The sequence below is a fragment of the Ictidomys tridecemlineatus genome, chromosome 5 (genome assembly GCF_052094955.1).
Source record: "Ictidomys tridecemlineatus isolate mIctTri1 chromosome 5, mIctTri1.hap1, whole genome shotgun sequence".
Classification (NCBI taxonomy): Eukaryota; Metazoa; Chordata; class Mammalia; order Rodentia; family Sciuridae; genus Ictidomys; species Ictidomys tridecemlineatus.
Window position 1 is genome coordinate 37821095 of NC_135481.1, and position 22636 is coordinate 37843730.

Consider the following 22636-nt stretch of genomic DNA (forward strand, 5'->3'; position numbering starts at 1 on the left):
TTATATTTTCCATTTTTATTGGCACATTATAGTTGTACATAATTATGGGATGTTGTTATATATTCTTACATGCACACAGTAAAAAAATATAATTGGCTAATCATTCCCCAGTATTTCTCTATTTCTCCTTTCTCTCACCTACCCATTCTCTGGTCCATTTCCTCTACTTTACTAATCTCCCTCTTTTGTTTTAATTTATATGTCCCTAATAACTGATTATTTCTTCATAATCATGATCATTACTGATCATTCTATGTCTTCTTTTGTGAAGTATCTATTCCCCACATCTTTTGTTCTACTGTTTTGTTTTTGTCATTGAGATGGGGTCTTACTATATTGCCCAGGCTGGCCTTGAACTCCTGAGCTCGAGAGATCCTCCTGTCCCAGGCTCCCAAATAGCTGATACAACAGGTGTGCATGAGTGTACCTGGTTTCGTTCCTAATTTTAAAATATGTTGTCGTCTTATTATTGAGTTGTAAAAATTATTTACAACTGTAAGAGTTGTGGTTACAGTTGTAACCCATATATATCTAGTTGTTTTAGAAACATTAATTGAAAAATACGGCAACTTTATACTTTGCATGGATTATCATCCCACTTAATCATTCCCAAAACCATATCAGGGAAATAATATTATTAATTCCATTTTACAAATGAAGGTACTATGACAAACAGTGGATTCCTAATCTACCCATATCACATAGTCATTAATTAGATTAAAGGCAGGATTTGAGTCCAGGCAGTCCAATTTCAAAGCCAGTGTTCTTTATCATTGCACAGTTGTAAGAGTTTCTGAAGACAGATTTCATACTACTAAAGAGATTCATAAAAGAAAGAAAATCTTATTTTACTACATCTACATTACTACTGAAGCATTTTTGTCTATCTTCTACCAAAAATAGTTCAAACAGATATTTTTGATTTTATTTCTCATACAAATTTTGAATTTTCCTTTGATCAACAATGAAAACTATTTTCAAGGGATTGCCCTTTGTAAATAGTATTTAATAAGTTTTCCTTAATTTCAAGTAAAATATGTATACATTTACATAATGATTTTGAAATTTTGTCAAAAAAGCTCATCATAATAAACATACAAATATTCTCATGGCTCATATGGTTGTTTAGACAGAAGTTCTTTCTGGCTATTGATTTCAGCATTTGACTGAACAAAATATATTTCCTGTAAAGCCCTGCTACATACTGGGGCAAAGTTGATTAAGTTGGGGTCTTGCTATGTTGCCCAGGCTGGTCTTGAACTCCGGGCTCAAGAGATCCTCCTGCCTCAGACTAGAAAAGTGGGTCAACATTTACAAGATCAAAGAAAATTTAGGGGCTGGGATTGTGGCTCAGTGGTAGAATGCTCGCCTACCATGTTTGAGTTACTGGGTTCGATCCTTAGCACCACATAAAATGTAAAATAAAGATATATGTCCACCTAAAACTAAAAAATAAATATTTAAAAAAAGAAAATTTAGTATTTATGTTTCCTCTTATTTTTTTAAACTGGTGTTTATAAATTTTTTCATTAAATACACATTTTTAGTGATGAAAAGTGATACTTGTAGAGAATTTGGAAAATAAGGATAAAGAAGAAAATTAAAATCACTCCAATCACCCAAGGTACTAAATTTTCTTGTATCTTATCTGACTATCTACCATCTTATAGATTAAATTACTATCTTATATTTTATAAAATTGGGATAATATGGAAATATTTAGGCATTCTTTTCTATTTTTCCTTTAACTTGATGTCACAAACATTTTCTCATGCAGTTAAAGCTACCATTTTAAATAGCCTCATGAAAGTCTGCCACATGGACACAACTTACTTTTATAACTATTCTTGAAACAAACAAAAAAATCTATGTAACAATAGAGAATAGTGCTATGGTGATCATCTCTATACGTGAATCTCTGCCTGAGATGATAATATCTTGGTCTTTGGTTGAGTACCACTGAGGTTGGTTTTCAGGGGTTTAGTGGGAGAACTAATAGTGTATGCAATACAGTAAGAGTTGGGTTTTTGAAATTAGGACCTAAGTTTTCAGTTGTTTATGCAAGAAAAAGGGTCTTAAAATAGCCTTCCTATGCCAGGGTGGTTAAGTTAAATTAGATCTGCATTAACTAGTAAACCAGATCCAGTTATAGATGACCTTGACCACAAGCAACAGCCAGGTCTATTTTAAGTCATATTGCTAAATGGAACAGAACAGGTGATTGAATGAATATGTTAGAAGCATATTTCCTGGTTTCAATAAATCAAAGAGGATTGAGGATCACCATGTCAACAAACTAAATATGGTAAAGTCAGTCTCCTATCAATAAGTGGCCATTTTTTTCAGTTGGAAACAAGTGTTAAACTTGATTAAAATTGGCTTACTCTATTTTATAGTATAAAATGCATACTTCAGAGTAGATCACTCTGTACAATCAAAGGTCTGAGCAACAGCTATTGAAAAGGAACACAGAGGCAGCAGATGCCAGAAACAGTCAAAAAGGTCAGGTGGTTAATTTGTATTTTTCAGTCTAACACAAGCCATTCCTTACCATACTTTTGTGACCCAGCGAAGAAAGAACGTGAAAGAACAAAGGGTCTCTCCTTCCCTTTAGATCGCTGTATCAGTCCCTCTGCAGTAGCCATTTGCTATCAAAGTCAACAGAAAAATTTCAGAGAAGATAGGATTAGGGCATTGTGTTAATTTCCTTAATAAACTAATGTGAAAAAGGTAAATAGTAAGTGGAAATGTGAAATGTTAAATATTAAAATAAATCCAACCAAATTGTTTTCGTGATATATCTTCCTTTATTCAAAGAATGGAAAACTTGGGGCTGGGATTGTGGCTCAGCGTAGAGCTCGTCTAGCACATGTGAGGCCTTGGGTTCGATCCTCAGCACCACATAAAAATAAATAAACAAAATAAAGGTGTTGTGTCCAACTACTTCTAAAAAATAAATATTAAAAAAAGAACTTTCTTCGAATAATAATAATAACAATGAATAAATAACATTTATTTGATGCTTACTATTAATTGGTATTTTGTAATATTTTCTCACATAATCTACCAAACAATTTCTGAGATAGTTTCTAGTGGTGGGGGAAAAAAAAAAACAGATTCAGCAAAGTTAAGTGACTGGTCCTGGCCTACATAAGAAAATTCTCTAAGGTAGTTGGCAGTAATAGCAACAGGCTGTTAGAGAAGTAAACAGATACTACCTGAAATCTGTGCTATTTCTAGCCAGCAGCTCCCATTGGAAAATACCAATAGGCAATGGGAACATAGTCACATTCTGAAAATAACAAAGAACCACAGATATAAATTAGAGCACATGATTGTCAAGCCTTTGGATGTGACTGGCAAATAAAAGACAATTTTACCTTTTTAAAATTTTTTTTTTTTTGTCCCAGGGATTGAATTCAGGGGTGTTTAACCAACAAGCCATATCCCCAGCCCTTTTTATTTTTTATTTTGAGATAGGGTCTTACTAAGCTGCTTAGGGCCTAAGTTACTGAGACTGGCTTTGAACTTTAGATCCTTCTACCTTAGGCTATCTAGCTGCTAGGAATACGAGCATGTGCCACAATACCTGGCCAATTTTACCACCTGGAATGAGAAGGCACTGGGTTTGAGTCTCAGCACCACATATAAACAAATAAATAAAGGTCCATCAATAACTAATAAAAAAATTTTTAAAAATACTTAAGGAAAGGCTTCTAAATTTAAAAAAAAGCATACTTATTGAAATTATGTGTCTGTGTCTAAATTATGCTCCCCTGATATTCAATGTCAGGGTTGCTGTATTTAGATATTTGTGAGATTTTCAAAATTTAAAAAAATTTAAAAAAATTTTAATTAGTTATATTTGACAATTAAAACTTTAATTTTAATTTTAACTTTAGCCTTTGTTAAGAGATTTATACGATGCTTGTATCAATAAAAGTGCTATATACTAATGGCTCATTTCAAAGCAGATGTTTCCATCTTATCATAATATTTTAAAATTCATTAAGTTGATTTGGAAGGAAAAGAAGCTAAAGGAGAAATAATAAAAAGTCCTGTATTGGCTGTAACCTAAGACTCACTGCACTTGTCAGAAAAGACACACTAAGAGATACGAACAGCATAGTATGGCTATTAAAAAACAAATGAATTTCAGGTAGGGCACATAAATCTAGTTGACTTAATTTTGGATATCTTTCTTACCTGATAAAAACCATAGATGTTGTGAAGTTCTCTGTGCTCCCAGTTGCCATGATGAATGGCATTCTTTTGCAGTGTTAGCTCAGGCCCTCTAAAGACTGAGGGTTCATTCATGTCATTCCATATGAAAAGGATATCTGTAGATCCCTAGGAAGCAAATCCTGGTCATAAAACACTACCACAGTGATGATGTTACTATAATAGCGTCCCTATTTTTCTTTTCTACCCCCATTTAACTTACTTATTTATTATGTTTTTTGGAAAGGGAATTGTGTCTATTTTGTTCATTGATAAATCTCAAACTCCAAAAATAGTACCTGGCCTACAGAAAGTTCTCAATAAATATTGATTAACAAATAAATGTTGTCCTGTGTTGTCTACAAAATATACATTGCCCAGCAAGTTCACTCCAAGATCTCCCTAGAGACCCCTACTGGAAAGGTTATGAATTTTCACAATTAGGCTCTACAGCATCCACCATAGGCTACAACTCTTAACTAAAGGCAATTATAGCTATATATAGAAGATTCTATCTTCTCTCTAAAACTCTGAAAGATTTGGCAGCTCAGATATCTGTGTTTGTTACCATGATCTACATTTAGTGTTGTATGTAGAATTGTTCAGAGTAGGAAGGGACAGGTGATTCATCTAGTTAACATCTTGTTGTAATTCGTTTTATAGAAATCTCTGGTCTCTCAGCATTTGGCTAAATAGCTACAATTATAAGAACTCCCTTGGGCAGCTCATTCCATTATTTTCCAAATGTCTTGTTCCTTGCAATATCACCTCACAAGACCTAGCTTCCCTTCTCAGACACCATAATATCTCTTCAATTACTCAACTCTGCCATACTAGTGTGAAAACAGCCTTAGAAAACAGTGAAGTGAATGAGCATAGCCATATTTGGTCCAAGGGTGGTTGTCTATCCCTACTTTAAGTTATTTACTAGTATCCTAATATATGATGCTCAGAAACTAATGTCTGATGGTTAAGAGCTGGGCTTGGCAGACAAACAGTCCTGAGTTCAAATTCTGGGTCTATCACTTGCTAGATGGGTGACATTGGCAGGCTTACAAACTCTCCATTACTTAATTTTCTTATCTGTGGAATTATATTTAGTTAGAGCTCCAATTTCAGAAAATTACTGTGAAGAAGAAATGGTATAATGCATATAAAGTGCTTGACATATATTCATTTTGGTTTAGGTTATCACCATCAGCATCACCACCACCACCATTATCAGTATCAAAGTAAATGGTTGAGAACAGTTCTTCAGATGTGGCTGCTCCAGTTTTCTCTGTGGTTCTTATAATATTTTAAAATAATTATTATTCTTTGCTTTTAATGATACACTACATTTCACATTTACCATATCTTTAAATATATTTATAGATTGCTTATTTTATATAAAATGTATATGGTAATTTTGAAACATAATAAATACCTGTTATAATGTACATTGATATATCACAGAGTATGTTATAATAGTGGTTAAAAATCACAGCCTTTGTGCCTTTAGTAATGCACATGGCACCTCTCCCAGCACCACCAAAGTCTGTAATGTATTGATCATCCTTGCCTTTTCACACAAGCATTATATAACAAGAGCTATTCAAAGAAGCAAAACAGTTCTATTCACTTTCTTTCTTTCATCCTTTAAAATCAACTAGAAAAGAACAAAAGAATAAAGACCTACCTGATAAACTGGGAAAGCAAAAAGACCCGAATACCATTCTCTGACCTTGGAATTGGTGAAATCCAGGTAAGAAGAGAGACCTGGAGAGACATAATAGTAGATAGTCTGTTAGGAATAGGGGTCATCACAGTAAAATGTGTCATAAAGAAGGTATCAGATGTGAGAACCAGATAATCAATGGGCACTTTACAACATTCCTAAAAGATAGGTGAGAGAGGCATGGTCTCCAAGAAGTGAATGAAGGTTCTACTGCACTCCAGTGAAAATCACTAGACCTTTCAGCACCAGAGGCCCTGGGAAATGCCAGTGGACAAGATCAAGACACAGCATGTCCCTCTCTGATGGCCTAAGATAGCCCAGGTATTCTTCTCCTCCTCCTCCCCCTCCCCCTCCCCTCCCCCGCCTCCTCCTCCTCCCCCTCCCCCTCCCCTCCCCCGCCTCCTCCTCCTTCTTCTTCTTTTTTAAGACTGAGGATTAAACCCAGGGGTGCTTAACTACCAAGCCACATCCCTAGCTGGGTTAGAAGAGCAAAGAACAATCACAGGATAGAACCTGCAGGATGCTTTTTTTCTTTTCCTCTTCCCTTCCCTTTTCTCATTCATTCTCTCTTTCTCTTTCCCTCCCTCCCTCTCTCCCTCTTTTTTGTTACTGGGGATTGAATCCAAAACCTCACACATGCTAGGCAACACTCTACCATGGAGCTATACTCCCAGTCCTTTAAAACATTTATTTTGATTCAGGGTCTTGCTAAGTTGCTGAGATTGGCCTCAAACTTGCAATCCTCCTGCCTCAATCTCCCAAGTTGGATTATAGGCATGTGCTATGATTCCTCTACTTCTTATCTCTATTTGTTTAAAGAAATATGCATGCCACTGAGGTTTGCTTATTTGTTTATGTTACATTCATTCAATTACTGATTAATAAATATATCTGAACATATTTTTCCAACGGTACCAGGTTGTTATAGTTTAGATCTTATATGTCACCAAAAGCTCATGTGTTGAAGGCTTAGTCCCCAGCTAAGAGATGGTTGAAACTTTAGGAGGTAGGACCTGGTTGGAGGAATTAGGTCATTGGAGCTGTGTCCTAGAAAAGTATAATGGGACTCTGTCTTCTTTTTCTCTCTTGCTTTCTGGTCTCTGTGAAGTGTGCAGCTCTCCTCTGCCATATGCTTCCATTATGATATACCATTATGATATACTGCCTTGGCACAGGCCCAAAAGCCATGGGGCCAAATGATTCTGGACAAAACATCTGAAACTGTGAGCTAATATAAATATTTTTTCCCTTCAAATTAATTTCTTCAGGTATTTTGTCACATAGGGAGAAAGCTGACTAACACACAGATGTTATGAAAGATACAAAGAAGGCAATACTTTCTTTCCTTGAAGGTGCCTAAGATGTAAGTAGAAGAGTAGATACTTACTAGAAATGAGAACAACAGCCATGTAACCTTCATTAATTGGTACTAAATAATTGGAAATAGTAAGTATATAAAGCAATATCATACCAGGCCAGCATACTCCTTCAAAGTCACTCCCTTCACGATTTCTCACAAAAAAGCCCTGTTCTTTGGCCTTAGCGTAAACTGAGTAGTCAGGATCAATCTTGATGTGGGGGTCACTGATGACCACAAGCTGTCAGGACATAAAGGTTTGAAGATATCATCAAGTTTTATGGTTAGACTTAATATTCATTTATATGTCTTCACCATAGTTTTAGAGTAAAATTTTATTTTGAAACAATTACAACTCATCCTGAAATATTTCATACATCAGTAAAACTCTATAGTCTTCTGTGTACTCAGAAAAATTAAAACTGATATCAAAACCAGGCCAATCAAAACCAATACCAATGCTGCTATGAATATAGGTGTACAAATATCTGTTTGAGTTACTGCTTTAAGTAAGTTCTTTTGGGCATATATCCAGAAATGGGGATTGCTGGATTATATGTTGATTCTATTTTTAATTTTTTTTAAGAACTGCCATATTGTTTTCCAAAGCAAATGTACCATTTTACATTCCTGTCAACAGTACACAAGTGTTGCAATTTCTCTACATCTTCACCAATACTTACTTACTATTTCTTAAATAGTACCCCTCCTAATGATGTTAAATGGTATTTCACAAATAAATGTTTTGATTTGCACTTTCTAATGATTAGTGATGTCGAGCATCTTTTTGTATGCTTGTTGGCAATTTGTCTGTTTTCTTTGGAGAAACGTATGAAGTTTACCCATTTAAAAATTTTTGCTGTTGTTGTTAAGATGTAGGAGTTTCTTATAAATTCTGGCTATTAACCCCCTTTTAAGAAGCTTTTAATATCTCCAAATGTATCCAAAGAAGCCTATAATAAGGCCCAATCTTTCTGGATAGATTCCCTACTATTCAAAGCTTCACATGCTTTGCTCTTTCAAAACAGCCTCTGTTTAGCTTTCAAACATCCATCAATGCTCCATCCTCTGATTACACTGCCTTCTTCCTTCCCTCTTTTCCACTAATTAGAGACTCATCCTTCAGGGGTACCCTACAATATACCTGTGACACAAACTCCTGACTTGAGTTCTCCAGTAGGCTAAAATCTTCCCTTTCTTGGCCCATTCCCACTCCAAACTTTCTTTGGCTCTCATGTTACTGCCCTGTATTGTGGTTACTGCATACTTGCCTTTCTCCCACTTGCTGGAAGACCCTGAGGAGCTCATCTCTGCATTCCCTTCAGTACTAGCATAACCTCTTGAATGTTCAGAAGCCTCAAAAAACAACCACAGAAATTTCCACAAGGACAGAAATTTCTAGAGCCAAGCAGACCAGTGTTGATTCTTGCTATGCTACTTATTCACCATGTGAAAATTACCAAATCACTCTAAGTCTCAGCTTCTTTATCCAAATAATGTGGTAATAAGACTATTATAATATATTTTATTACACCATCTACCTTATAGTAACTACTTAACAAATGATAGCTGTTTTAGAGTTAACAAGATTGATTCTAGAGACCAGTTTGAAGTTTGAAGATCCAAGGAATGGGTTGAAAGGCAACTTTAATACTAAGGAAACCGCCCACACAAGCCCTTGTAGGACCTACACTCTCAGTAGGCCCGGTTTATACTCCCTGGTGGGGCAGACATCTGCCAATGCATTCTGCTGTCATATATAAATAAAAAAATTAACCAAGTAAACATAGATGTTATACTACATGTTATACTACTACATGTGCACATATTGATGGAAATAAAATTATTTTTATGAAAAAAAACAAGGAGAGGGATTGTATCTATTTATATAATGTATATGGGGTTCACCCCCTTCTCTCTCCATTTTCTTTTCTCCCTCACTCTCTTTATTAGAATAATCACTGCCACGTCCATACAGGAAAGAAGCACTCTACACTTTCTGATGATTCCTCCTCTTCTCCATTTTCTATCATTTCTTTTCTTGGCCAGACTTACTAAAGAGTCCACCAGGGAAGCCTGAGAAAAAAAGAATAATAAAGAATCTGACTCCACTTTTTATATTTGGCTGTTCAGGATTTTCAAGCCCCACCATTCCCTCTTACCTTTCTGCCCACATCTGGGTAAGCTGACAGGAAGTCCTGGTGCTCCCTCATTTGGTGCCAATAGAAGGTTCAAAACATGCAATGCAAGCCCTAGCCCATAGGTAACAATCCTTACCCTGGAGAGTGAGTGCACTCTAGCGCCACCCTCTAGCCACCTAAGAGTCAGTCTCCTTTCTCAGCAATCTATGGTCATTTTCAAATCATCTTGGGAGCTGACCCTATTCTCCCCAGAAGGCCTCATTTTGTGATGAACTTTCTCATACATTCTTGGTGCATGTGTACAGTATTATCAAATTTCATACTAGAACAAAAGTTTGGTATGGTTGGGAATCCATCATGTTACTATAGGGTAGCCAAAAAAAGAAAACTGAAAATGCTAGGCCCCTTCATCATTCTGTAGACATAAACAACTAAGGAAGGGATGAATGGAGTTAATACCTTTTCACCATTCGATTTCTGTTATCACAATTATAATTACATTTGAAAGTACCATTTTCATGGACTATTTTTTTTTATTAAATGGTCTTCTTCCACTAATGTACCAACACAAACTTCAAATAATTTTAAAAGCTTTGTAATGCAAAGTTTAAAAATGTTGGCTTCTTCTACCTTACGTTTTTTGCTCCTGAGCAGCTCTTGCATCCTTTTGGGGTTTGCAAATCTTTTTTTATCCCAGGTGAAGTACCTCTTGCCCTCAGTGTGCTCTATGTCCAGCCATATGACATCATAAGGAATATCATGTTCATCAAATCCTGCATCCACTGCCTTTACATCTTGCTCATCTTCATAGTTCCAGCGGCACTGGTGATACCCCAAGGAGAACAGAGGGGGCATGGCTTGTGTGCCTAAAGACAAAAATGAGAACTGAGTCAACTACCATAACAATGATCATCATTTGGTGAGCATTTTCCCAATGGGTACTAGTAAGCACTGAGCTTGTACATACATAGAATATCAAGGAGAAGAAAGCATAGCTCTTGCTTTCAAGGAAGTAACAATTAGGGTGATAAGCAAGCATATAAATAAACTGCTTTGAATTGAGGTATAACTGCTATGTTAAAGGTATCAGCCTAGTGCTTTGGGACCAATTATTGGGAAACCAATGAATTTCTTCCTTGAGTTAAGTGTGGGATCTTGAGAGGCTTCAGAGAACAGGTAATACTGGTTTGGATTCTTATGAATAAACATAAGTATACCCTATAGGGAAAAACAGAGCATATGGGCATAGGGAACAGAAGAAACTCAGAGGCAGATATGCACATGACAGGCTTAGGAAAAAAATAAATATTTCAGAGTGTTACAGTGTGAGGGAGATAAGTAAAGGATGAAACTGGAGAGGATCAGTTTGTATAGGGTCCCTTTAGTTCAGGTTAGCAATTCTGAATCTTCTTTTATAGGAGTCATAAAAATTTGGCAAAATGTAACCTTCCTGATCTTTATTTTAAAAACTGATGTCAGGGAGCACTGTTGAATCTGACTTAAAGGGAAACAGAAGTAAGGAAGAACTGTCAAGACATTATTGTCAAAACATTTACTTATAGTATGGAGGACATTTGGTCAACCACTTGGATATACCTTGTTCCTCTCCCAAAGTCTTACTAAAATCAAGGTAAAGAAAATAAAAAATGAATAAAGCCATAAAAACAGAATGGTGAAAGAGTAACTTCAACAAAACAAAACAAAACAAAACAAAACGGAAAGAAGAGGGCAGGAGAAGGATGGTAACTGCTGAGCACAGCCAGGGAAGCTCTCACCTGAGTGCTTGAGGGAAGCATACTGATGAAGAAGAAAGCTCGACCCTGTCCCTAGTATACAAGAAGACAGAAGAATATTCCAACTCCCACCCCTATACTGGACTATAAGATCATTCAGGCACACAGAACTTCTAGGCTGAACCACATTTAAAAAAAAAATTTTATGCCTTTATTTGTTCATTTATTTTTATGTGGTGCTGAGGATCGAACCCAGGGCCTTGCATGTGCTAGGCAAGCACTCTACCACTGAGCTACAATCCCAGCCCCAGGCTGAACCACATTTGAGGAAAATCTCTAAAATTAGATTCAGAGGCCCAAGTAAAGAAATAGAATAAAAGTACCTCTGAGAAAACAGTAACAGTGTAAGCAACCAAAGTAACAATCATCAAAACATTATCATTAGTATTTCTGGAGATGAAAAAGAATTTGCACCCATAATACACAAATATAATAGCATAAACCAAGCATGAGGTGTTATTAACAAGTAAAAAATTAGAGAATAAGAAAGTACTCTTTGACATTAGAAATAGGAAAGAATAAATGGAAGGTCTGAAAGACAAAATTGTGAAAATTGCTCAGAAATAGGCAAAAAAAGGGAAAGGAGATCAAAAAAATCTGTAAAGGAGAAAGGGAAAAAGGAGAGGAAGAAATTATGAAAGGAATAACCTAGGTTGTATTCCTGAACTAAACAACAAAATTCTCAAGATTGAAAAGGTCCACATCTAAAACCCAGCATAATAATAACAATAATTATTATTATTTTCCAGTACTGGGATTGAACCCAGGGTTGCTCTACCAGTGAACAATATACTCAGCGCAGCTTATTTTCTTTTGATACAGGGTCTCACTAAATTGTTCAGGTTTATCTTGAACTTATGATTTTCTTGCCTCAGCTTCCCAAAGAGGAGTAGTAAAAGTGGGAAGCCTATCTTGTTTCTGATATCAGAGGAAGCTGATAGGTTTTCCTTTCTTTTTGTGGTACTGGGGAATGAACTCAGGGTGTTGTGCATGCTGTATCACTAAATTATATTCCCAGCCCAAGTTTGTAGTCTTTTAAAGATAAAATGCTTTATTGCTAAAACTAGTGGGTGTTTTTTTTTTTTTTTTTTTGGCACTGGGAATCAAATCCAGGGGAGCTTTACTACTGAGCAACATTCTGGCCATTTTCATTTTTCTTTTGAGTTGCTTAAGGCCTTGCTGAATTGCTGAGATTGACCTTGAACTTTCTTTTTTGTACCAGTGAGTGATTCCAGGAGTGCCTAACCACTAGTGCTACATCCCCAGGCCTTTTTTGTATTTTATTTTGAGACAGAGTCTCACTTTGTTTTGAACTCCTGATCCTCCTGCTTCAGCCTCCTGCACTTGGGATTACCAAGTGTGAGCCACCATGCCTGGTTTGACCTTGAACTTTCAATCCTGCCTCAGGCCTATTAAGTTTCTGTGATTATAAGTGTTAGCAACCATGCCCAGCATTTTAGTGGTATATTTAAATGGAAAAAAAAAAGCATGGAAAAGTTCAGGTTGGAATATTGGTTATGTAAATTATATAAATTAGATAATACCCAGGGACTAAATGTGCCAAGGAAAGTAGATGGTGAGTATTAGGGATTAGAGTGTACAGTTCTAGATTCAGTATAATTTTTAACTGTGCTAAGTGGTATGAGGGTGGGAAGGGGAATACTTGCTACTTAAATTGCTTAGGTAAGTTGTTTATAAGTCCTACATAATGTACAATAAATATTAACCTTCAGTGATGATACATGAGATAGAGGAAACATAATGGAACTATAAAATGGCACCTCTACATGCAAACCTGTAAGGTAGGAGTACTGCTTGAAGACATCAGAAGGTGTAGGTCCTGTCAGCAGAAAAACATCAATGATTCCACTCTCTGATATCCAGCACACATCAGTTTGAGATATGACCTTTTGTTTAGCAGCAGCTGGGCCCACCTGTGTCCATGTGTACTGGAAAAGGAATGGAATAAAAGTTTGAGAAATTTCCTCTAAACTATGATACCAATTGTATGTAAATCCACTCCTTTAGATAGTACTGACCTTCACTGATTACACTCAAAGCTTTTGGTGGCAAAAAACTGCCACCAAAAAGAAAAAAAGAAAAGCTAGCAGTGGTTTTATTTTTTCTCTAAGTATGACATACAATCATGATCCACAGCTTACCTCTACTGAAGGTTGTGTATTGATCTCCACTAGTGTTTCTGAGGCATTCAGCCAGAAAATGCCTATAGTCCTGCCCAGTTTATGGGCCAAGAGATAAGGCACTGAGCCATAAATGCCCATTTTGTCATGTATTTTATATCCATAGACATCCAGGTTATAAAGACGGTAGGCATCTCCATCCCTAAAACATAAATGAGGATTATCATCAAATACCATTACAAATGTGTAAATAACGAATAGGACAGCTCCACTCTCCACTCTCCTAAGTGCAAACACTTAGGTCCTATGCCTCTTCTAAGACTTAACACTACTTCCCTAAAATGTTTCCTGACACAACCTGGACAAATGTTGTCTCCCTCCTTTGATTCCTTTGGCACCCCCTACCGTGACAACTGGCATAACTAAGCCCATATTTCTGATCTCTTTTCTAAATATCTCTTGTGAAAGAAGGATAATCACTTGTGAATCTTCCATAATAGGAAGCACACAATACACATCCACTCACAGATTTTGTGAGTTAAGTTTCTATAGCTAAAACAAAAGGATAGTGTTCTTAATAGACTTCCACAGAGCTGGTAGGGAAAGATCAAGAGATGACAGGGGTGAGGGCACAGAATTAGGTTAGTATGAGAGTAGCACAATTTTTTTATGTTATTTGTTCTTTTTAATTACACATGATAGCAGAGTTTTATTCTGACATGTTTATTCACACCTGGAGTATGTCTTATTCTAATTAGGATCTCAGTCTTGTGGATGACATGATGTTGAGATGTGATGTATTCATATTTGTATATAGGAAGGTCATGTTAGATTCATTCCATTGTCATTCCTATTCCTATTCCCCCTCTCTTCCTTTCCTTCCCCTTTGTATAATCCTCTGAACTTCTATTCCACCCCCTCCTGCCCATTGTATATTAGCATCCACATATCAGAGAGAACATGCACCCTTTGATTTTTTAAGACTGGCTTATTTCACCAAGTCCATCCATTCACTAGCAAATGTCATAAAGCCATTCTTTTTATGGCCAAGTAATATTCCATTGTGTATTTATACCACATTTTCTTTACCCATTCATCTATTGAAAGGCACCTACGTTGACTTCATAGCTTAGCTATTGCAAATTAAGTTGCTGTAAGCATTGATATGGTTCTGTCACTGTAGTACCCTGATTTTAACTCCTTTGGATATATATCTAAGAATGGCATAACCAGGTCAAATGGTGGTTCCATTTCTAGTTTTTTGAGGAATCTCCATACTGCTTTCCAGAGTGGTTGCACCAATTTGCAGTCCCATCAGCAATGTATGAATGTACCTTTTCCCCCCCACATCCTCAAACATTTGTTGTTGCTTGTATTCTTGCTAATTGCCATTCTGACTGGAGTGAGATAGAATATCAGTGTAGTTTTAATTTTCATTTTTCTAATTGCTAGAGATGTTGAACATATTTTTTGACCATTTGTATTTCTTCTATGAAGTGTCTGCTCAGTTCCTTTGCCCATTTTTGATTGGGTTATTTGCTTTTTGAATTATTTACATATCCTGGAGATTAAGAGAGCAGCACAGGTTCTAATGGACTCAATGTGCCTGTTAAATAAACAAAATCTGATCCTTGAAATCTGGATTAGACTCTGTTTCTCTTTGGTTTTGTCCTAGTCTGATGCCTCTGGTTATTGTCTATTAGTGTTAACCTGAAATGACCTTCCCCAGGGAATCAGAGGTTATTTGAAATGCCATTTTCTGTCTCACTATCCCCTTCAGAAGTAAGTGTGTTTTATAGATCAGTGATTTTTCACAGTATATTCTCTCAGGGCTTTACAAAAAGGCCTTGTGAGGTAAACATAAAGCCTAGGGATAAAAATCTCTCCCCAACTTAGACTGCAGCAGTTTCTAATTTTTACTTCTTCTATATTGTTAGGTTCAATGTTATAGTTTGTATACTTATCTGATGCCAAGAATTGAACCCAGTGCCTCACACATACTAGGCAAGTGCTCTACCACTGAGCCACACAACCCTAGCCCTCAAAGAAGGTTCTTAAAACTCTACAAATAATATTAAATCAGAAACTCCTGTAAGGATTCTTATTTTCACATACCCAGTATTTTTAAGTTGGTGTGATTCTGCATGTTGTGGGATTCCATAGAGATGTTCAAATCCATGTAAGGAGAAATCCAAACCAATGGAGGTAGGACCTGTAGAGCCCAGGATACCAACTGAGTTTTGCTTCTCAAGAGGACAATCAATTAAGGAGATTCAGTTAACAACAGTGTAGCAAGACAACTAGACCAGGTGTAGAAAGACCTGAACTTGCTCTGATAAATCAGTAAATGCTCTGTAAGGACTCTCTGTAAGATGTTATATTCAGGTATTTTTGGGATACAAAAAATGTATATATAAGACAAAGCTCTGGTCTCTTATTATATTGCCTTAGCTGTGTGCTAAAGCTCTCTGTGTCTTCATTTATAAACAAATTCCTTTATTACCTGTAAAAAACAAGGTTATAAAGTTTTAGATTTTTCTTAAAATTTTGCTAAAATATATTGCATATAAATTTATATACCTATAATATATAAATTTCCTTTAACCAAACACTCCTTTATTTAACAATTAATTTAACTCCTTTATCTAACAATTAATTTAGAGATAAAAGTGTAAATTAAATTAGTAGGAGACAAAATATTTACTTAAATTCATACCTAAGTTAAAACTATTTTACATATCACTTATAGGATTTTTTTGGGGGAAAAGAATGCTAAAGAGAAAGTAAAAAAGATTATGATGTCACAGAAAGGAGAGACAGAACTGTATCCTTCATATAAATTTTGAGCATTCTGTTAGCCCTGATCATTATACCATGCTGTAAATATGTAGAGCTAGAACAAGGATTCTCAGAGAATTAGGGAAGGTCTGTATTCTACAGGCAGGGAGAAGGGAGAAAAATGAGTATTTTTCTAACCACATATGCCCATATGAAAGGGAACTCCTGAGAGATAGACTCTATGTCCTCCTCTAACCCCATCACTAAGCCTGGTGATAAATGTCACAGATGGGCACATGACACCTATGTGAATGATGGGGAGACCTTGAAAAGGTTAAAAACTGCCTTGGAATGTTGATGCTGATACATTCTATAATTTGGTTTCTCATTACTTGAATCTCATAAAAATAGAATGCAATTGGACAGTACAGCAGCATGATAAGCTAGACCCCTCTGCAGGGCCTGTACTTTTCTTACACCCCCCACACTAAAAGCATATAATTACCATTTCTTTGTTGCAATGCAATACTGAAGGATAGAGGGCACAAATTTGAGATTTCTGTTCACTTTCAGAAATCACTTGTTTAGGTGCCAAAACTCACGGAACTTTTAGGTAGATACTTAGCCATTTTGAAGTTAGGCCAGTTTCAATTTACCATTAGCTTTGACATCCACAAAACTTCCAAATTTCTCTTCCCAAAGGCCTAGATCCTCTTGATTTTCCTGTTAATAAAAAAGGGGAACTAATTGAACTTATAAATTGTAACAAATGTGGTCGCCACTCTTATAGGCTTATGCCCCTAATTATCAGGAAGTAGTTAATGATTTGAGTTCATTGCCCCTAATCCCCTATATGTCTTAAGTTCCCCAATCTTTGAGAGGAAAATGTTAGGTAGCAGCTAGTAATGAGTAGTGAAATATAAACCAATAGCATAGCAGGATTGGAAATTGCCTTTAATGAACAATTAAGTATCTTATAGAAGAACAACAGGTGTACTAACCCAGAGAATAAGCAGGTAGAAACAAAGGGAGTCAATTAAGAAATATATCAAGAATGAAAGATCAGTGGGGATAACTCCAGGCAGGTATATTGAGGTCATTGTGAAATTAGGTTTTATGGACATATGTTTCTCAATCTATTTCAGAAGGGAAATTTCATTAATAGCATGGTGCACTAAAATGAAGTCTGCTTGATTATTGACCCCCAGAACCCACATTAACAGAGAACTGACTGGTATTGAATAGGATGGTCACTAGGACAGATCTGGAAAGAACAATCCAGGGTCAAAAACTCCCCAGCCTGAGGTGAAGGAGGAGATAAAACATCTGATTGGTAAAGACTGCAGAAGGTGGTATCCAGTTCTTCTGACAAACATCAAACAGTAATAAACTTGGAACCTACATTGTTTCCTTTATTATTCACTTCCTTTTTTTTTTTTTGGTGTACATAGACACAATATCTTTATTTTTATGTGGTGCTGAGGATTGAACCCAGTGCCTCACACTTTTGAGGCAAGCTCTCTACCACTGAGCTATAACTCCAGCCCTTTATTGTTCTCTCTTTGGAGATGAACTCCCACTCCTCCACCCCTATCCCCAGCTGTGCACACTGCTTGAGCCTTATTATACTTTCACTCATAGTAGAATAATAAAATTCTATTGGTTGGCTCTTCAAGTCTGACTTTACATTTTCTTTTGTAAGGACACAAGAACTTAAGTTTGGAGCTTCATCTCCCAATTCTCCTGTGATGCAACATCTGCACATTTTATTTGGATTATTAAGAAATAATAATAAAAGGAATTCATCTTTTAGAATGAATTTGTGATGTCAGTATATTTAATAAATCAAACCTGTATTTTATATGTCATTAATCATCCTTCTTTTTTCTTGTGGTAAAATAACCTAAAATTTACCATTTTCACCATTTTCTTTTTTTTTTTTAGAGTGAGAGAAGGAGAGAGAATTTTTTTTTAATATTTCATTTTTTAGTTATTGGTGGACACAACATCTTTGTTTGTATGTGGTGCTGAGAATCAAACCTGGGCCGCACGCATGCCAGGCAAGCGCGCTACCGCTTGAGACACATCCCCAGCCCATTTTCACCATTTTCAAGTATGCAGTTCACAGCATTAAGTAAATTAACTCTGTTGTGTGATGATGTTCATTATCATCATCTCTCTCTAGAATGTTTTTCATCTTCCCAAACTGAACTTCTCTATCCATTAAATAATAACTCCCCATTTCCTCCCTCTCCACCCATGGTAACTCCTTTCTCTTTCTGTCTCTAAGAATTTGACTGCAGTAGGTACCTCATAAAGTGGAATTATATATAGCATTTGTTCTTTTGTGATTGGCTTATTTCACTTAGTATAATGTTTTCAAGTTACATTCATTTTGCAGCATTACTCAGAATTTCCTTTCTTTTAAAGGCTGAATAATATTCCATTGTAAGTATAATAGTACACTTTGTTTATGTACTCATCACCATCAAGAGACTTGAGTTGCTTCCTCCTTTTGTCTACTTTGAATAAGCTGCTGTAACTTCACTTTTGAGTATAAACCCAGAAGAACTATTGGATCGTACTATAATTCCATTTTTAATTTTTTGAGGAATAGTTATACCTTATGACATGAATATTTGCATATGAACTAAAGTGATATGAACACTTTGAAAAATGGTAGTGTTTATATATGCAAAAATTTTTAAAAATTGGGCTGGGCATGTAGTTTAGAGGCAGAGTATTGGCTTAGCAAATATTGAGGCCCTGAGTTCCATCTCCAGCACTGGGGTGAGGGGGAGAAAAACATTTTTCATGTAAACATATGAGGTAAAACATTGAGCTCAAATAATTCCAGTCTGTTTTGAGAGACCCTAAATAGAGATTTGTTTTTGCTGAGATGGGCACTTTTCCCTTTGTCTTCCAATTAGCTAAACTACAGCTATATCTTTTTTTTTTTTTAACACAATGCCTTATTTATTTATTTATTTTTTATGTAGTGCTGAGGATGGAACCTAGGTCCCGCCTGTGCTAGGTGAGTGCTCTACTGCTGAGCCACAATCCCAGCCCTACAACTATATTCTTATGTTGACTGGGATGGCAATGACTACTTGGGTCCACAATCTTTTTAATCTTTTAAAATTTTTTTAGTTGTTGATGGACCTTTATTTTTTATTTATTCATTTATATGCAGTGTTGAGAATTGAATTCAGTGCCTTACACATGCTAGACAAATGCTTTACCTACACAGCTACAACCCCAGCCCTAAGGTCCATAATCTTTTGATTTAGAGCTATGAACTTTGCCAGATTTTCCTTTTCCTTAGGAGAATGAAAATGTTTTTTAAAAAATTGCATGTATATGAAATGCATATTTCTTTAAAAGGAACTCTTTGTCCATTTCTGGGTTATTTGTTCATAATTAAAAGTTCTGTAAGGTAGACCTCTACATTTTTTTAAAACAAGAGCTCTGGTCTTTTTATATCTATATTTTATTTTATTTATTTTTACGTGGTACTGAGGATTGAATCCAGTGCCTTGCACATGCCAGGCGAGTGCTCTACCACTGAGCCCCAGCACCAGCCCCATGATCTGTGTATTTTTAAAAGGCATGCCTGAATCCTTAATGAAGGCAATAGTATCCATATGGATGGGGTTTAGAGTCCATGAATTCTATCAAAAAATACGAAATTCAAAAACTTTTCTATAGGGTTGGTTCAGTTTTTGTCAAATTCTTGCAAAGGGTCTGTGACTCAGGCTTTAACATTATGTTCTTCAAAAGGTCTTTTGCAGATTCCTTGGACAGATTCCTTCTTGTATTCTCCCAATCATTTAGTCAATGCCTGCCTTTCCCAAAAGATTCTAAGTTCCTAACACATGTTTGGGATTTTTTTTTTTTTATTCAAGGTTTATTCTTTTTATCCAACATAATGCCTGGAAAACAAGCAGGTACTTAAGATGTATCTGTTTTTACAAATAAATGAATATATGAATGAATAAATGAAGGAAAGAATAAGATGATAAGGCAAGCAAAGAGATGTAATGTCATTTATATGTAGTAGAGTATTAACAAGTACTCTTCTGGATAAGGGAGGAACAGAATTCATTATGTGCCACAAAATCATGATTGTGGTGAAGAACATAAAAAAGATAAATTGTTCCATCTAAATTACCTGAGAGGTATTGATTGATGCACTCTCCTCATTTTCTTTGGTAGTTCTGTTTTAACATAAAGAAAATTATTTCACTCAATGATGGAAAGAGGGAATTTTGTTCAATAATAAAGATTTTCATTTTCAACTTTTAAGATGCCATAAATTATATCCTTTAACTTACTAAATATAACACCATTATAAACTCAAGCTTAGAAAATTGAATATTAATGAACAAACCAATAGCTTGATTGTTTACACAAATGTACATGTACTTGAAAATTTGTTAACACTTTAAAATAACTTTATTTTTATTATAAGTGTAATATATACTCATAATATTTCAACAAAAAATATGTAAACAAGGTAGAATATAGCTTTCCCCACTCATTGTACTCTGGTACACAGCAACACAATGTAGTCTCTCAGAATAATTGTGACAATTTATTCTAAAATTTTCTTTTACCCAAAGTTGTATTTGAGTGTTTATCGCCCAACATTTTTTTGTTTTGGTATTATACCACTGAGCTATATCACCATCCCTTTTTATTTTTATTTTTTATTTTGAGGCAGGGTCTCACTAAATTGCCCAGGCTTGCCTCAAACTTGAAATTCTCCTGCCTTAGATTTCCAAGTTGCTGGTTTTACAGGTATGCTCCACTGTGTATGGCTCTCCTCACATTCTTTTTGTGCGTATGTGTGTGGTATTAGGGATTGGACCCAAGGTTGCTTAACCACTGAGCCACATTCCCAGCCCTTAAAAAATTTTTATTTTGAGATAGGGTCTCACTAAGTTGCTCAGCCTCGCTTTGAACTTACAATCCTCCTGCCTTAGCCTCTTGAGCAGCTGTGATTACAGGCATGCACCACAGCTCTCCTCACATTCTTAACAATAAGGGCTTTACCAATCTTTTGGGTCTTTGCCATTGTAAAATTTTAGAAAAGATAAAGCATTTCAGTTTGTATCTCTATGGTCATTAATAATGTAAATTGCTTTTTTATACATTTTATGGTACTTCTATTTCTTCCTCTATGAATTATTTATTCACATTAATTTGTGTCTTTAATGTAAAACACAGAACAGAGACAAAAGAACATAGAGTTTAAAGGATAATACTAAGTGAATAGCTATAAATATACCACTGTGCTTAAGCAACTGAAATAACTTGTTCCTTTGGAGTATCTATACACCTCTTTTCAAATCTATCTGCTTTCATCTCATACCTTCAGAGAAAGCACTATGAAAGTTTGTGTTAATCATTCTCTTGGTGTTTTAAAAAGTATTCTCTCTCTCTCACAGACAGACAGACAGACAGACACACACACACACATAAATCCCCAAAAATACATTATTAGGTTTTATACATTATTAGGTTTTACCTTTTAAAATTTATATTTTATATACACACACAGTTTATATTCTTTTGTGATATGCTTTTTTTCACTCAAAATTAATTTTTTGACATTCATTATGTTAACACAACTTGCTATAGTTTATATCCCCCATTTTTAAATTTGTTTATTGTTATTTTGCTTATGGATTTAGATGATCTTTCCTATATTGTACATATATATATATATATTTTGGTATTAGGGATACTTAACCACTAAGCTACATCCCCAACCTGGAAAAAAAATCTATTTATTGATTTATTTTTCTTATTTTATTATTTTTTTTACTTTTAAGGTACAATATAGAATCCAAGTGTACAGTAACAATAATCACAGGTCTGCATGGGTGAACAAAAATCAAAGGATAGCTTTAAATATCTTATACATTTAGGAAACAGTGCTAATAATCAGAAATAGACTTAGTCAAAGCATACATATATACGACAGGTCTTCAAATGATAGTGTGGCCTTTCTGTGTCGGATACAATGTATAAATGAGAACACTTATTGGTTGTCTTGTCAGTAAAATTATATAAACTTTCATTTTATAAGCTTTTACATAAGACTTAGACAAAGCTTAGATAGATAGTTCTCAGATGCATACATATACCTAGTTACATATATTTTGGATATCAACAATATTGTTATGATCTAAATAACAGTTGTTTGTTTAACCAATTACAAAATAATCATTTGACTTTAAAACAGCTACAAACCTAATTCCTTTAAGACTTAGTTTCCCCAAGTAATAAAACCTAACAAAAAAACAAGAAAATCATTGATAGATAAGAGCAGATTAACAATTCTGACTTTTCTTCATATCAGTACATTAAAGTTTAAATAACTTTGTGCTAATTATAGCCAATTTAATCATAAACACAAACTTTTTGAAATTTACCTTCCACAAACCTTCTGTGACTTACTTTGACATGTACAAATTTACATC

At 35.3% G+C, this 22636-nt stretch overlaps 1 protein-coding gene across 10 annotated transcripts in view; it reads right to left on the minus strand.

Moving 5' to 3' along the window:
* Positions 1-22636, minus strand: part of Ganc (glucosidase alpha, neutral C) — an 88369-nt gene that overhangs the window by 21025 nt on the left and 44708 nt on the right. For 9 of the 10 annotated variants that reach the window (XR_013438506.1, XR_013438505.1, XM_040274001.2 and 6 more), the window contains exons 7-16: positions 20320-20365; positions 16805-16871; positions 15486-15582; positions 13392-13572; positions 13025-13178; positions 10067-10302; positions 7410-7536; positions 5900-5979; positions 4207-4350; positions 2552-2648 (exon numbers count right to left, since the gene is read on the minus strand). Coding sequence is in view for 7 of the 10 variants with exons in the window: in XM_040274001.2 (XP_040129935.2) it covers positions 2552-2648; positions 4207-4350; positions 5900-5979; positions 7410-7536; positions 10067-10302; positions 13025-13178; positions 13392-13572; positions 15486-15582; positions 16805-16871; positions 20320-20365 (1229 nt within the window). In the remaining 3 variants the exon portion in view is untranslated. Of the gene's footprint in view, positions 1-2551; positions 2649-3218; positions 3293-4206; positions 4351-5899; positions 5980-7409; positions 7537-10066; positions 10303-13024; positions 13179-13391; positions 13573-15485; positions 15583-16804; positions 16872-20319; positions 20366-22636 lie in introns of all 10 variants that reach the window. The other variant, XR_013438507.1, reaches the window with a different exon arrangement.